Here is a 14038-nt window from a genome sequence, read left to right on the forward strand (position 1 = left end):
AAAAACCATCTTAGTATAGGCCTCTGCTTTTATTCTCCTAAGTGCAGAAAGAGACCCAAATAAGATGATGGTAAACAGATTTTTCATTATAACAAGCAATATTTCCTTTGACTGCATGTACTTACCACATATTTTCTACTTTAGGTTAAAAAGAGGTGGGCTTAGGGGTTGTTTGGGTTTTTTTAACTTGTTGATTTACCAAAAAATATTTGTATGTTTTTTCTATAAGTAAAAGCATCTTTATAGTTCTGTTTCATTTTGTGCACTCGCTGTCCTCCTTTTTTAATTTTTTCTCTGTGATGAAATTGTCCTGTGTTGGTGAAATTGTGAGGCTAGAAAGGCAGATCACCAATTTATGCCATTTCTCAGTTTTTAATAATATTCTTAATCTGTTCCAATGTTATCAATGATAAGATATTTAGAAATTACTTCTTTGCCAAATAAGAGTTAAAGTTAAGAAGCCACACATTTCTAGAAAATTATACTGGTTTGTACTTAAAAATAACAACAAACCAAACAAGTAACAACTGGAGAATCTAGAGAGACTAAATATTATTTATCGGATAACATACATACTAAATATGTCTGATTTTTTATTATTTCTTTTATATTATTTTCTTTACTTAGTTGCCACATTTTATATAACTGTTTTGGAGATAGGGGTATAAGTCAATTTGTTACCATGAGTATTTATAGGAATTTCAATAACCATTTAAGTATCAAGCATCTGTGTGTTTTACTTAGGAGAAAATGAAATGTGTGCAGGTTTCCAACGCAGCAGATGAAACAAGCCAACTTTACCATTGTTCTGACTTTTTCACAATGTCACTGTCTTGGATTTCACATCCAGATAGAGATGCTGTGAATAAATTCTATGGGTGAAGAAGCAGAAAATAAGGAGGAAAAGAGGATTTGCCATGTGGATTCATTATAACAATGTGGAACACAGAGTCTCACACACACAGGCTTTCCTTACTCCCTACGGGATATCTATCTGTAGGCCTCTATCAATTTCTAGGAGATTTTCTATGTGAAAGGATCCTCCAGTTAATTTCAGTGTATAGCTTGTTTTAGATTTATCTTTCTCTTATGTCTTCTCTCTTCCTTTCCCCTTTTCAAACCCCCGTTGAAAGGGGTGGGGGTAGGGGAATAGATTAAAATAAAACAAAAAAATAAAAATAAAAGAAAAAAGAGAACAATGAAAACAGTGTTATGCATGTATCCTCAGAAATTTTGTGAAAATACCACAGCTTCATGCTGACTAAACATACAACTTACTGTATTCTTCTTGCTGCTCATGAAAAAGACAGGCTATCGATGCACCCATTATTCTTCATGTATATAGAGCAGTCTTGTCATTGAGGAACACGATGTTTCAGGCTATGTCAGAAAAGCAGAAAGGAAAAAACAAGAATCAGGTAGTGGAGAATAGGACAGCGATAACATACTGTCTCAGCATCACACTCAGAGACAGACTATGCCATGTGCCTAGGCTTCAGTGTATTTTAAAATGTGGAAGCGGGTAAAGAGCAACTTGTCCTGTCAGTTGAAAAGATGGGACTTCACTCTGGTACACGCTGAGAACAATTCCCTTTTTATCTGACTAAAAATCATGTGTACCAACAGGCCATGAAGCTGCTTCTTTCAAATGTGATTTCTAACAAAATTTTATTTTCTGTTCAGTAAAAATAATCATACCTGGAAATCACCTTGGCAAGCCAAGTGAAAGGACAGAAAAAGAAAACCATTAATGCTGTGCTTTGAGGTACTCTTTCAACAGTCACTAAGAATGTCACTAGAGTGTTTCAGGGTGCTGTGGCTTTTCCTGCAAAAAGGATGAGTTAAATGTTACATCTAGATCTTTATTAGCTGAAAGGCACTTTATCCACAATTCATGAGAAATGGGGCAACATTTGTGTAATGCAGGGTAACACTTTAAATATTTTTCTGTGTCACTGATCTTATCACCCCTATCTGGAATAAAACCTGTTGAAATTGCATTGTAAACTGCTAAAATAAACTGTGTGACTGGCCAGGACTGAAACTAACTTGTGTCTTTAAACTCAGTATTTCTCCAGAATCAGTGTAATTTAATTGAAATAGCTCTACGTGTGTAAACAACTCCTTTGTTTAAAGAAGATTTCACTGTTTAGTTTGCCTTAAGTAAATGCTGCGTTTTGTTTGTCTGTAAAGCATTTGATTAAATGTGAAGACTTACATAGACAGCTTCTCCTCATTACACTAGTGGCTGGAAAATAAGTTGAAATGATGCAGGTATCTGCTGTCTGAGGAAGTATTAAACAATAGCATTTGTCTTTAAAAGAAAAACCCATGGAAACATCTTAAGCCTAGTCCTAAAAGTCAAACTACGACTCTCCTAGTACCAAGAAGATGGTATTTAAAGAAGTGTTGAAATTGTTCCATGTACCAGACTCTTTTCTTGCTTTCTTAAAAAAATATTTTCTAGTATTTTAATCAAACTCCAAATTTCTTACATGGAACACCACTTCTAAATGCATTACTTTTGACTGAATTAGAGTGTTGTTATATGAGGACCTGCGCTTTATTGTGATCATAATGGAATTAACAAAAGAAGCAAGACAACTAACATATTGCAGTGTAATTTTCTTCACCAGCTGAAATGCTTCTCTAAATCATAGTAATTGTTTTAATGTACTCTAGATAAGGTGAAATGTATATTATATATTCAAATAACTGCATTTACTATAAAAAAAACATGTTGAAACTAAAAACCCATGTTTGGTCCTTTCTCCTTTGAAGAACCCTTAAATTCTCTTTCAGACTAACCAAACGGAATTTAAGTCCAGTCAGGAAAAAAGCAAGCATAACAATTTTTTCTTGTCAATTGGGGCACTCACAATGCACAACCCATAATGAATTTTGCTGACTTAGTTCTTTATACTAGTGATACTTGTAGTATATCTTTCACTTGTATTGTCGAAAACATATGGAACAGAAACTCACGGAGACATGAAAGGCAGGATGCTCATTAACACTTTAAAGTGTGATGGGGGGGAGGTGTTTGCTTGGGGGTTTTATGTACTTTGGGAAAGCTTTTCAGATTCAGGATATAGGTGCCAAAGGAGAGACAGCCAAGTATCCTTCGTTCTCAAGACAGTCAACTGATTACAATGCAAAGGGTGAAATCCATGTTATTTCTGACTGCTCTTACCTTAAGTAAACTTGTAGCTATTTTGTAATCTTTCTTCAAGATTTCAAGTTAGCTGTCAGTGTTGAACAAAACCTCAAAAATGCTCATTGAGCTGAATTTTAGTGCATTTACCTAGTCCGGTTCAAGAGATTTTTTAAGTCCTTAGGTTAAAATGGGAATAATTAATGCTACTGGTAAATGACAGTAGCATTAACTTTTGAACCAATGTAAATATGTTTTTGTTGTTCCTAAAGAATTCAAGGATTTTTGAACAATTACGCAGTTCTGGCAAAGCTCTCATGTCAAAATATAAGCAAATACTACAGTTAATTGTAACTTCTTCCTTTAGAATAATCATTTATTCCTTTCATTCTGAGTTGGATTATGTAAAAGAGAGGGGTTTTGTAAGGAAAAGATCCCACCTTCTGCTCTCGTGGTGTAAATTACCTTTTCAAGAGTAAGAGTTGATGATGATGATGATAGTGCAGGATTTAATCTGTTTTTTCAAGGTGAGTGCAAAAGGTGCCTACTCCCATCAGTAGAGGTTGACGTAAATTCCTGTGTTGAAGGCCTAGAACTTCCTGTATGTTAAACATTAAATAAATGCTCTTACTTGTATGAACCACGTACACAGTTATACTTCCATCCTCTTTTGTTTTATACGTCTCCTTTGAATAGGCAATGCTGGACGTTGCAGCACATCATGGCTGGCTGGTGACTGCTCTGAATATAACCAACCTGGTGCAGATGGTGGTTCAGGGTAGATGGATACATGACTCTTCCCTGCTTACTTTGCCCAATATAGAGCTACAACATCTTTACCTTTTTCGGTATGTAATTCTTCTAAGCATTTGCAGGTTTGCAATTTCATTCCACTTCTGACTGCTGATTGTGTTTGAATGTCATTATTGTGCCCCAGAATGTTCATTAATGCACCAGAAGCAGAACTCATTCTTTCACAATGATGCTTTCCCAAATGGTGTTTCTGTTCCTGTTTTCAACATTCATTGATTAATCAACCCCCACAGATTATTCTGAGAACCATGATTCCAGACAAATTAACAAGAGATTACTGGAAGAGTTCCAAGTCCTAACAAATCTATCTCTGTATATTAATTATCTCTTTATTTTAATCTGTTATAAAAATACATTAGTATCCATCTTAAGGTCATAGATAATGCTAAGCCTTATAGATGCCTAGATGATGCAGTAATTAATGCTGCCTGAAAATACATGACCAGCATTTACTAACAGAAACCAGTATCAAGTTTTACCACCAAAACAACTGAAAACAAATGTTTGCTTTCCCTCCCTGGGCATATGTTTTGCTGTCTGTATCAGGAAGTGGAGCCAAGGCAAAAGGAAGAGTCTGCGTGGAGGTTACCAAGGACCTATCGAGTGTCTTCCCGAACTAATGGCTGCCTGCGAAGGAAGAGAGAATGTTTTTGCTTCCATTGTGGACAGTGAATTGCAAACAGCACACATTTCACAGGTAATACTTTCTATCGGTGGTCATTATCAATGTGATTGGAAAGGAAGAGTGGCTGGGAAAAGAAATACTCTCTCCACTTCCTTCAGCAAATATCATGTGATGTTCTGTATAAAGTGTAACACATTCATTACTCTAATTTCAAGGTAGTGCTAGCTTTCCAAAGGTTCTTCTCGGCCTGTTTTCTTAATATTTTTTTCACTTATTCCCTGCTAACCAGTAACAGAGTCTGGTTTATGACTGATATTACCACATCTCTTTGCTCTAAAGATGCTTCTCTAGGTCACTCAATCTGCTGAGTGTTATCCACCTTTTCATAGCCAGCTATGCACTAGGAATACATGCATTGCAAATGTCATCGTAGCTGGTTTCTGAAGTGGTCTGTCAAACACCATTTTTTCTGAGAATACCCTTAGTAAAAGAAGCAGCGCTCATTTTTTGTTTGAAACAGAAAAAGCAGATGACAATTTCACACTTCACGGGGGGAAGGAAAAAAATACTATTCCAAAATGTTGAGGCTGCTAGAGTCTTATTTTCAGTTTGATTTTCAAGCCGTTCCCAGCAAAGGACAGCTATGTTCCATAGTATTCATCACATGCTAAGCCTACTGATTTCAAATAAATGTACAAAAGATGAAAACTTCAACAGCTACATTTAAAATCTTTTTTATTTGAATATTTAAAAGGACAGCAATATGTCTTGTGTTTGACTGTTCAGCTTCAGTTAAACCTTTTACTGGTATGCAAACAAGAAGAAAAGTACTTAAATGTCTATAACAGACATCTGCATTTGTAACTAAATTAACATCAAAATTCTGAATTACGAAAATGTATTGACATCAAAACAAGGCTTCCTTTAACAACAGATTTCTAACATAATACACATTGATTTCAGTCCAACTTTTAGATGTGATAAAAAATTAGAACATTGTTATAATTAGTTCAGGGAGAACTCAGAAGTAAACTTACTTAATTTATTTGCATAAATTGCCATTCTGTTATCTTTAAAAGCAAATGCAAATTGGCTCTGTCTGATATGATAATGGTTATTTGGCTCAAAAGTGCTTCAATTTGTGTAGCAATCTGGTGTCGTCTCTGCAGTGAGGCGATCCCAGGTAACATACAAATCCTGAATTATTCCAGAAATTAGTATGTTTAAAGCATCAATTTAAGTGCTAATTGCAGTAGTAATGAGAAAAAGCAGTACTACTGTGAGATTTGCATCTACTGCCCCATCAGTATGCCTGGAACGGCTGCTGACTGGCAGAGGATTTGGCTGCTAATTAAATAATTGTATGCATGGCAGTGTTCTCGTCTGATTCAATAGATGAAGATTAATCCTCAGATAAATATGTTTGGCTGGTATTGAAATGTCTTAGCAGTTTCTTCAAAAATAGCTTGTGTGTATGGTGTATGGGATGTGTACGTTCACAGTGTGAATGACTCTATGCCTCTATATATTTATGTTTGTAAATACAGATGCATATAAGAGGGAAAAACAATGTCTTAGCATCATATAAGAAGAAAGTTTCATTTCCCTGAGTTGGGAATGGCCGTAATGGGTCTAGCAAAGCCATGACTGTATTATGCAGGTCATTGCAAATGTAAAATCTTTATACCAATATTTTATATTCTTTACAGCATTTTTTTTTGAAAAAAAATATTGTAATACCTTGCACAGAATTAAAATTCATTTTGAGACTGCCTATTGAGCATCTTCTTATATAAAGTCTTTCAATACACAGTTAGACAGGGGCCAACCAAGAGAAAAATTCTGCAATAAATAATGCATCTTTATGATATATTTTCTAAAAATAAAAAATATAAAATCACAGAGTTTAAGCCTAGGATTCTGGCACCAGACCTGAACAAAATCAAATGAAGTGGTAAGTACACCAGTAAATTGCCAAAAACATTCTTTTTCCTAACAATCCTATTACTTCTCACTCACAGTATATTGAACCTCTATCTTAAAGCTGTTACTAGCACAGGACTAGTAAAAACAGCTTGAGCTTTACGTAAATTGGAGGCAGACAGGAAAAGGAAGAAATTTCACATTTGGAAAGAAGAAAATGTCTTTTAAGCAGATTGGTAATTAATTTTTAAATAGCAGCTCTTGAAGCTGCTCATGGATTTGGAATATTAGGCTGAGTCCTGGGGAGACAGATTATTGGAAAAAATGCTAATGATGTTATCAGAGGTTCATGAAGAATTTCTCATGTGATTGTGATTTGAATCTATGGGTTTGGTAAGTAAATATATATATATATATATATAGTATATTTGTATATGCACACATTGGGCATGTTGTTAATGTAAAAGGAGATAATATGTGCTTAGGTCATCCTATATAGCAACTCGGTAAAATTGTCAAGAAATACCCAAGTGATGTGGGAGCCTGAGTTTAATTTTCCAAAAGTTAGTTATAATCCTAAACCTCATTGAAAGTCAGCAGGACTTTAAAAGCTGACAGCCTAAATTCAAAAGCTATTTAGACTGTAACACTGATCTTTGGCCTAAGCTCCATCTTTGTTTCTGTGATTCATTCTGAATCATATTTCTTTTACCAATCTTTTTCAGTTTCTAAGTCACTTAGGCATTAGGCACTTTTTCAAATACTAAGCTGATATTTATATTACTGAAAGAGAAAAAAGAAACCTCAAGATTGCAAAAGATATTATCCCTGCTGTAGTATTAGCTGCTTTTATTCTGGAAATATCTGTGTTCCTATAATCTTTTTCATTTTCTCCTGCTACTACTTGACTTTTTTTTTTTTTTCAGTACAAAAAATATTTCTTTATTTTCTTCACATTGCATGGATGATAAAAAGGCAGCCTGCTGTCCATACTATATCAATGATTGAGCAGTACTAACTTTGCCTTTAATTTTCAAATACACACAGCCTGAAATCATAGAATCATAGAAACATTTAGGTTGGAAAAGAACTCTAAGATGATCAAGTCCAACCATTAATGACCGAATGACATATTACAACCACTTTCTTACCTAATTAGAAAGTTACTGAGTTACTTTGTTTGCACCATGAAAGCTACATGAGGACATGACAGCTTTTGACAAATGGAATATGTTGGTGTTGTACAGTATAAACCAGATCAAATCATAGTCTTCAGCAAAGCAACAAGTAACACCACTAAAGGAGTTAATAATACATTATGATCTCTGCTGAAATTAAACCTTGTTCTAACATAATTGTAAGAGGGCCTGTTCTCTGAGATAGTACATGTAAAAGTTTTCCAGGTAAATGATATCTAAAATGTAACCAAAGGGGTGGTCACCACTCTGGTATACGTTAGGGTGCCTCTACTGAGCACAGCAGAAGTACGCTGCTTTGGTACATGGAGAGTCTTACACAATAGGTAGGTCTGTGCAGTTCCTACAGTAAGCTTCATCTTAAAAACCTTTAAACGTAAAATCATTTGCCAGTTAAGGTGTTACTACTCAACTTGTTTCATCCAGTGTGATCTGGGGAGGTGATTTTAGTAGTCTTGTGTGTTAAATGTAGCAAAATTCCAGCAATGGCTAATTCATTTAGAGTGTCTGTAGTGCTTTTTCTCCTGCTTCAAGGTGCTGCCTTGTTTTCCCCCTTTTCCCTTTCAAAGCTGGGACAAAGAGGGATGTCTTTTCCCTTGACATTCTGGCGGTTTATTTTCTGTTACATTTTTCCAGCCCTTTCTTAGCTAAGGCACTGTTAAGAACATCAGTGCAATTCATTGGTGTCCCCTGCTTTTATACGGCAATTCCTGAGTGCTCACAGCTGGCCCTCCCCACCTTCTCCATTGAACAGACACAGCTGTTCACGCAGCACACAGAGGAGGGGAGAGAGAGAGAGATTAGTTTTTAGCCTAAATCAGATTTCTCATTTAGTTCAGCCAGGCTCTGGTAATGCAGCCATTTTAATCCAAGTCCGCGCTGCAGCCGAAATGGGCAGCCCTGCCCTCCCCGTGCCATTTTCACCTCTGCTGACCCAGCTCTCCGCACAGCTGCACAAACGCTGGGGCTGGTTCAGGCAAGGAGATGGGAATGAGCATCCGGGGCGGAGGGGAGGAGGGATCATACCAGCCCTCTCGCTGACGGTCGAAAGGGCATGTAGCCAAACAGCTACATGAATGCTTGTGCCAGCAGGGGAGGTGGCTGGACCACTTCTTCCAGTGGCACTGAAGGTTCATGCTTACTCAGAGTACTGACGGGATTAGAAAATATGCTTCCACAATCAGCTTTAAGCTGATCTAAGTTCATGCTTCCACCAAAATGATTAGCAAGCTGATCCATCTCGCTGCACAATCACAGCATGGCGGTGCCAACGTGTTGGGGATGGAGAGGGGGACAGCTTGCTGGTGGCGAGGATGTTAGAGAGAGGGATGGCACCACCTTTTCCTGCAGCAGGGCAATCTTAGGTCTGATTACCCTGGCTGCTGTATCCCTAATTATGTGTTAACATACACCATTATTGTCAGTATGAGTCATGGCAACGGTGTCTCCAAAAAGCAAACTGAGCTTTTATTAGGGCTCTAGGCCTTCCAGCACAGAAAAAGTAATCGGAGACACATCAGGCACAATCTAAATGAAAATAGATTTTGTTGAAACACAAGATAGTCAAGCCAGTACTTGAAAAATATACTTTAGTGTTTTTCCAGATAAAACATTTCTGTTCCATGCAAGTATTGCCCATGCAACTATGCCTACCCTCTTCATTCCCACAAGTTCCCATTTTAACATCTGCTGGCTCTTTACCAAGACCAATATTCTTTCCTTCTTCTCCCTCCCACCCGCTAGCTTTTCATATGTATTCTTTGAAAACACTGGTGAAGTGCCGATTCCTGTTTTGTTTTGCGGGTGGAGGGGAAGGAGGGCAGGGCAGCGCGTGGTTCTTGGTCTTTTGGGTTTGTTTTTTTTCCAGTGCCAGCCTCATCTATCTTTTTCAGCCATAATGAAGCCACAAATCACTGCCTCCGTTCCACAGCCCATTTTTTCATTTCTTCCTAACAAATTTCATTGAGTGAACATGCTGATTTTCTTTTTTACTAAATGAAAGCCTGCATTACCCCTCTCCATTTTTGTCACAGCTTCTCAGGGTGCTTTTCCTTGTCTGATAGAGACCAAAATGAGTGATAGATACATAGGGCTGCATTTTCAGGATGCTGCTTTAAGGCTGAAGGGAGTGTCATGTTCAACTACACAAATTGTATGCCTCTAACAATAGTTCCCTGTACAAGGATGAGAGAAAGTTGAGGGCCTGTTGCAGTTCATGAGAAACCACAGAGACTTAAGATTCCTCAGGAGGACTGTAAGGAGGATTCGTGAAGATCAATGCAAGAAAACCTTTAAAAAAAAAAAAAAAACTAGGGATAACTTCGGATATGCAGTTGAACTTTTGGTTAATTATCTGAACTGATCCTCTGAACTCTCTGAGGTTTGCCCATTGCTAATTAGCACTGCAGTGACTTGTTCTTTATGGATTATGCTAAGGAAGTTTTAATTTAAAACTTAATTATACTAGTTTTTAAGTGGCTTATAGGGAAAAAAATACTTTAATCGAGAGTGGAAAGGAATTTTTCCTGTGTTCAAACCTCAGTAATCTTAGTGAGGCACGTGTAACATGCTTGAGAAGTTTCATACTTGTTTTATTTGCCTAGAAGGAAGTAGACTAAAAAGTTAATGAAAAGCATTTTATGCTTATGACTGAGAGTCATACAACTATAGATGATATTCTAATACATAATAAAATGTTATTAATATAGAATAAATGTGTAGACTGCACATTGAATCGTTATTGTTACAGTGGCAATGTTTGTATAGATCGTCTGGTAGTCCACAGGGATCTGTTTTTTTCTACAGGCTTGGAATTTCTTGTGCCGTTTGCCAATTCTAAACGTCAGCCTGAGCATTAAGGGCTGTTGGGATAACCCAGTTCAGCCACAGAACGAAGTGCCTGTTACTTCTGTGACAACAGACGCGCGAGATGACAGACGATGGATCAAGTTACATGCTGATCAAGAGTACGTGCTCCAAATAAATCTGCAGAGAACCCAGATGGGGTATCAGGTAGATTAATTTATCATTTCCTTTCCAAGCACACACATTTCCAATAATCCATTTACCTTATCAATAATGCTTTATACAGCATAACTGTTTTTTATCGTTTAAGAATTGTGTATATTATAAACTTTCAAAGCCTTTTCTGTGTTAATAATGAAGCAAATGGTTTTTCAGGTTGCAGTAGGGTAGTAAATAGAGTCTTAAGGTAAAATCCTAGACCAATTCAAGTCAATGAAAAAATTCCCTCATTTTTTACAAACCAGAAGCTCATAAAGTTCATTTGTTAGGGTGCTGTAAGCAGCAACAGTAGAGATGGTAATTTCACAGGCAGTATTTAAGTAGTCACCAGGCCCAAACTCCTAACACTTGTACTCTTGCATATCCTGCTTCCCTATTATATTCCCGTGTACTTCCAAATTGCATACCAAACCCGTACCTATAACTATGTTTCTACTCACAACACACCCTCAGGCCTTTACTGAGGATACTTTCCTCCTATTTTACATGTGAAGCTTTTTGAAACTACATACAGTTCTTTTCCACACGTAAATTTCAGTCCCACCCCTTTGCCCAGTTAAAGCACATCTCATTTCACCTTGGGCTGGTCACCTCGCTGGGCCCCCAGCAAGTCTTCATGCACCAAGACAGAAACACCAGCAGCTGCACAGGTTTCCAGCTGCTCTGCCCCCAGCAGCAGTAACTCAATGTACCTGTCTGTCAGCTCTTGTAAGCCTTAGGACCATGCCTCCTGCATTCAAATTGGGCACTGCTGACATTGTAGCTATCACTTATAGATGCATTTTTTGTCATTTGTATACCACGAGTGGCATATGATATGCTTATATCACATATATATGTGATTTTTTTATATTGTATATATGATAATGATTTTGCTAATTAATTTCTCTAGCATTTCAAACAACTTAAGAATTAGTTGCCAGCATTTTTGTTAAGGTACAAAGAAGAGTTCAAAATAAAAGCAGAGAACAGTTTTAGATGTTAGTTTGAAGACTCGTAAAGACAAATTTCTTTTGATAAAAATAATATGTTCTTTTGTAAGTCCTTTTTGAAAAGTATTCTTCTTTCCCAAAATACTTCTTGTCCTGACTACAGCAAGTACAAGGATGTCACCATCACTTCAATGGGAGACTGTCTCATTTGCAGGAGGAGAAAGTGTCAGAGCTCCTCCATAATTTGTCCTATTTGCCGTGCCAGTTACTGACAGAGACTTTTTCTAACCAGAAGCCGCAGAAAAGAAGGGAGCAGGAACATTTCATGAAATGATCACTGTTTTATAAACCTCTCCTAGAATTTGATCCCTCTTTTGTAAGAAACAGCTGGATCAAACTGTTTCTGAAGCTTCATTGCTGTCGTGGTGCTTTTCCTTCTGTATAAATCTTCAGTAAAACCTTTCCATCTACAGAACATGAAATGAATGCTGATTGAGTATGCATCATTATATCTTCAGCTCTCAGCAGTAAAGTCACAGTCTTAAAGAATCACTGAAATAATCTGTCCTTTTGCTGTATCAACCTCAGATAAAGACTTCAAGTGCTGTTTTTGTCTTTATATTAATCTTGAACAATACTGTTTAGCTTTATTTAAAGACACTAGGTTTACAATTAACCCTTCTGCAGAGAATAGCATTCGGAATATATTAGATGAAATTACAAAAAACAGAACAGTATTTCCATTCAAGTTTTAATAGGATACAAAATAAGTGGAACAGAATCTTGTACTCTGGGTTTTTCTCTGTGGACTGTGATTTTATTTTTTTAAAAAACGCTTATCTGGAAAGAAACAAAAAAATTTTAGTGTGCCTAAATTATAGTCTTATGTAACAATTCATGATAACATGGTTTTGAGCTGGGTTTCATTCAAGAAAGAATGGCATTTTGGAAAGGTGATTTCTAGCTTTACTAAGCTGTTTCTTTTCCCCAACAGGGAAAGCAAGACAGTAAAGCAGTGGCTCCTCGATTCCCCAAAGCTAAAGATGAAGGATGGTTTTTGATATTGGGAGAAGTCGATAAAAAAGAACTCATTGCCCTGAAAAGAACCGGATACGTCAGAAATCGAAATACTGTTTCTGTTGCTTTTTATACTCCAGAAGCTCCTGGAAAGTATGACAAATTTACAAATTAAGTTCTTCTAGTGATTATTTTTTCCAAGTAGTCAAGACCTAATTTCCAAACTAATTATTCTGCTTTTTTGCATTTTAGGTGTATCTACACATTGTATCTCATGAGTGACAGTTACCTTGGCATGGACCAACAGTACGATATTTACCTGAATATTATACCAGCTAGTAATTCAGCACAAGTCACAGCAGAGGTGGCTGATGCTGTGTGTCACCTGGCTGTGAAGTAAGGTGATCTGAAAAATCCATTCAAAGGAACTGGTTGTGCAGCTAAGACATCAGGTCATTCTGGATATCCAAAAATGAGTTTGCCTTAGTAGAACCAACTTCAAACCTCAAGACAACAAGGAAATTGAAAATGACTACTGTATTGACTCTGGTAACACAGAGTTAGCCACAGTGGCCTTACTCCTTTATGAAGATTTATCTTTTCTTCTTTCATCTTTCTTCTTTCAGAAGTCATATCATTAATTGAATTTTGACACATCTAAACAAAAGACTAAAAGATACTGTAATCTGTGCAAATTTTGGGCTATAGTCTTAATTTTGAAAAGTGTTCTGTAGCCTATGTATTAAGGTAGTTTAAATAGTCATCTTTTTTAACTTATAGGGAGAAATACAAAATTTGGTGTAAGAACTGCTGAAAATATTGATGAATGTGTTATATTTCATGTTTAATAAAAATATGTCCATAAGAATGTTTTGCATTAGATTTTTCAGTGTAAAATATGAGATGTATAGTAACAATATCCTCTTCTTACACATACTACATTTTGAAGGTACTCTAAAGGAAAAATTTCACAGATTTTTATTAAACAGTAAATCTGGTTATAAAGGCACGATAAATAATATAAAATATTTGCAGTATAGCAATGATGCAATTTATATAGATCATAAAGTTTACCCGTTACATGCATGCACATACGTATATATACACGCCACACATATATTTCATATTTACAATTTCCTTAGTGTTTTTTCCTGAATTTTGAAGGACTAAGGCATATAAAATCAGGTGTCCTGTTCTAGGGTTCAGTGCTAAAGTGGGCAACTACATTCTGTAAGTAAAAGTGAGGCTTCAGTTTGCAACAGATGGCTTGATGAGCAAGGAAGACTTCTGCCAGACAAGAGGTAGTCTCTAAGAGATGCCCAGCTCGGCGATAATACCATGGAGGCACTTCCAC

At 36.6% G+C, this 14038-nt stretch overlaps 1 protein-coding gene across 1 annotated transcript in view; it reads left to right on the forward strand.

The window, feature by feature from the left end:
* ASCC3 (activating signal cointegrator 1 complex subunit 3) overlaps window positions 1-13552 on the forward strand; it is a 281105-nt gene extending 267553 nt beyond the window's left edge. The window contains exons 38-42 of the mRNA XM_056342568.1: window positions 3851-4002; window positions 4514-4664; window positions 10517-10723; window positions 12662-12837; window positions 12937-13552. Of these exons, the coding sequence (XP_056198543.1) occupies window positions 3851-4002; window positions 4514-4664; window positions 10517-10723; window positions 12662-12837; window positions 12937-13084 (834 nt within the window). The 3' untranslated portion in view covers window positions 13085-13552. The remainder of the gene's footprint in view (window positions 1-3850; window positions 4003-4513; window positions 4665-10516; window positions 10724-12661; window positions 12838-12936) is intronic.
* The last annotated feature ends 486 nt before the right edge of the window (window positions 13553-14038 follow it).

The sequence above is a fragment of the Falco biarmicus genome, chromosome 6 (genome assembly GCF_023638135.1).
Source record: "Falco biarmicus isolate bFalBia1 chromosome 6, bFalBia1.pri, whole genome shotgun sequence".
Taxonomy (NCBI): Eukaryota; Metazoa; Chordata; class Aves; order Falconiformes; family Falconidae; genus Falco; species Falco biarmicus.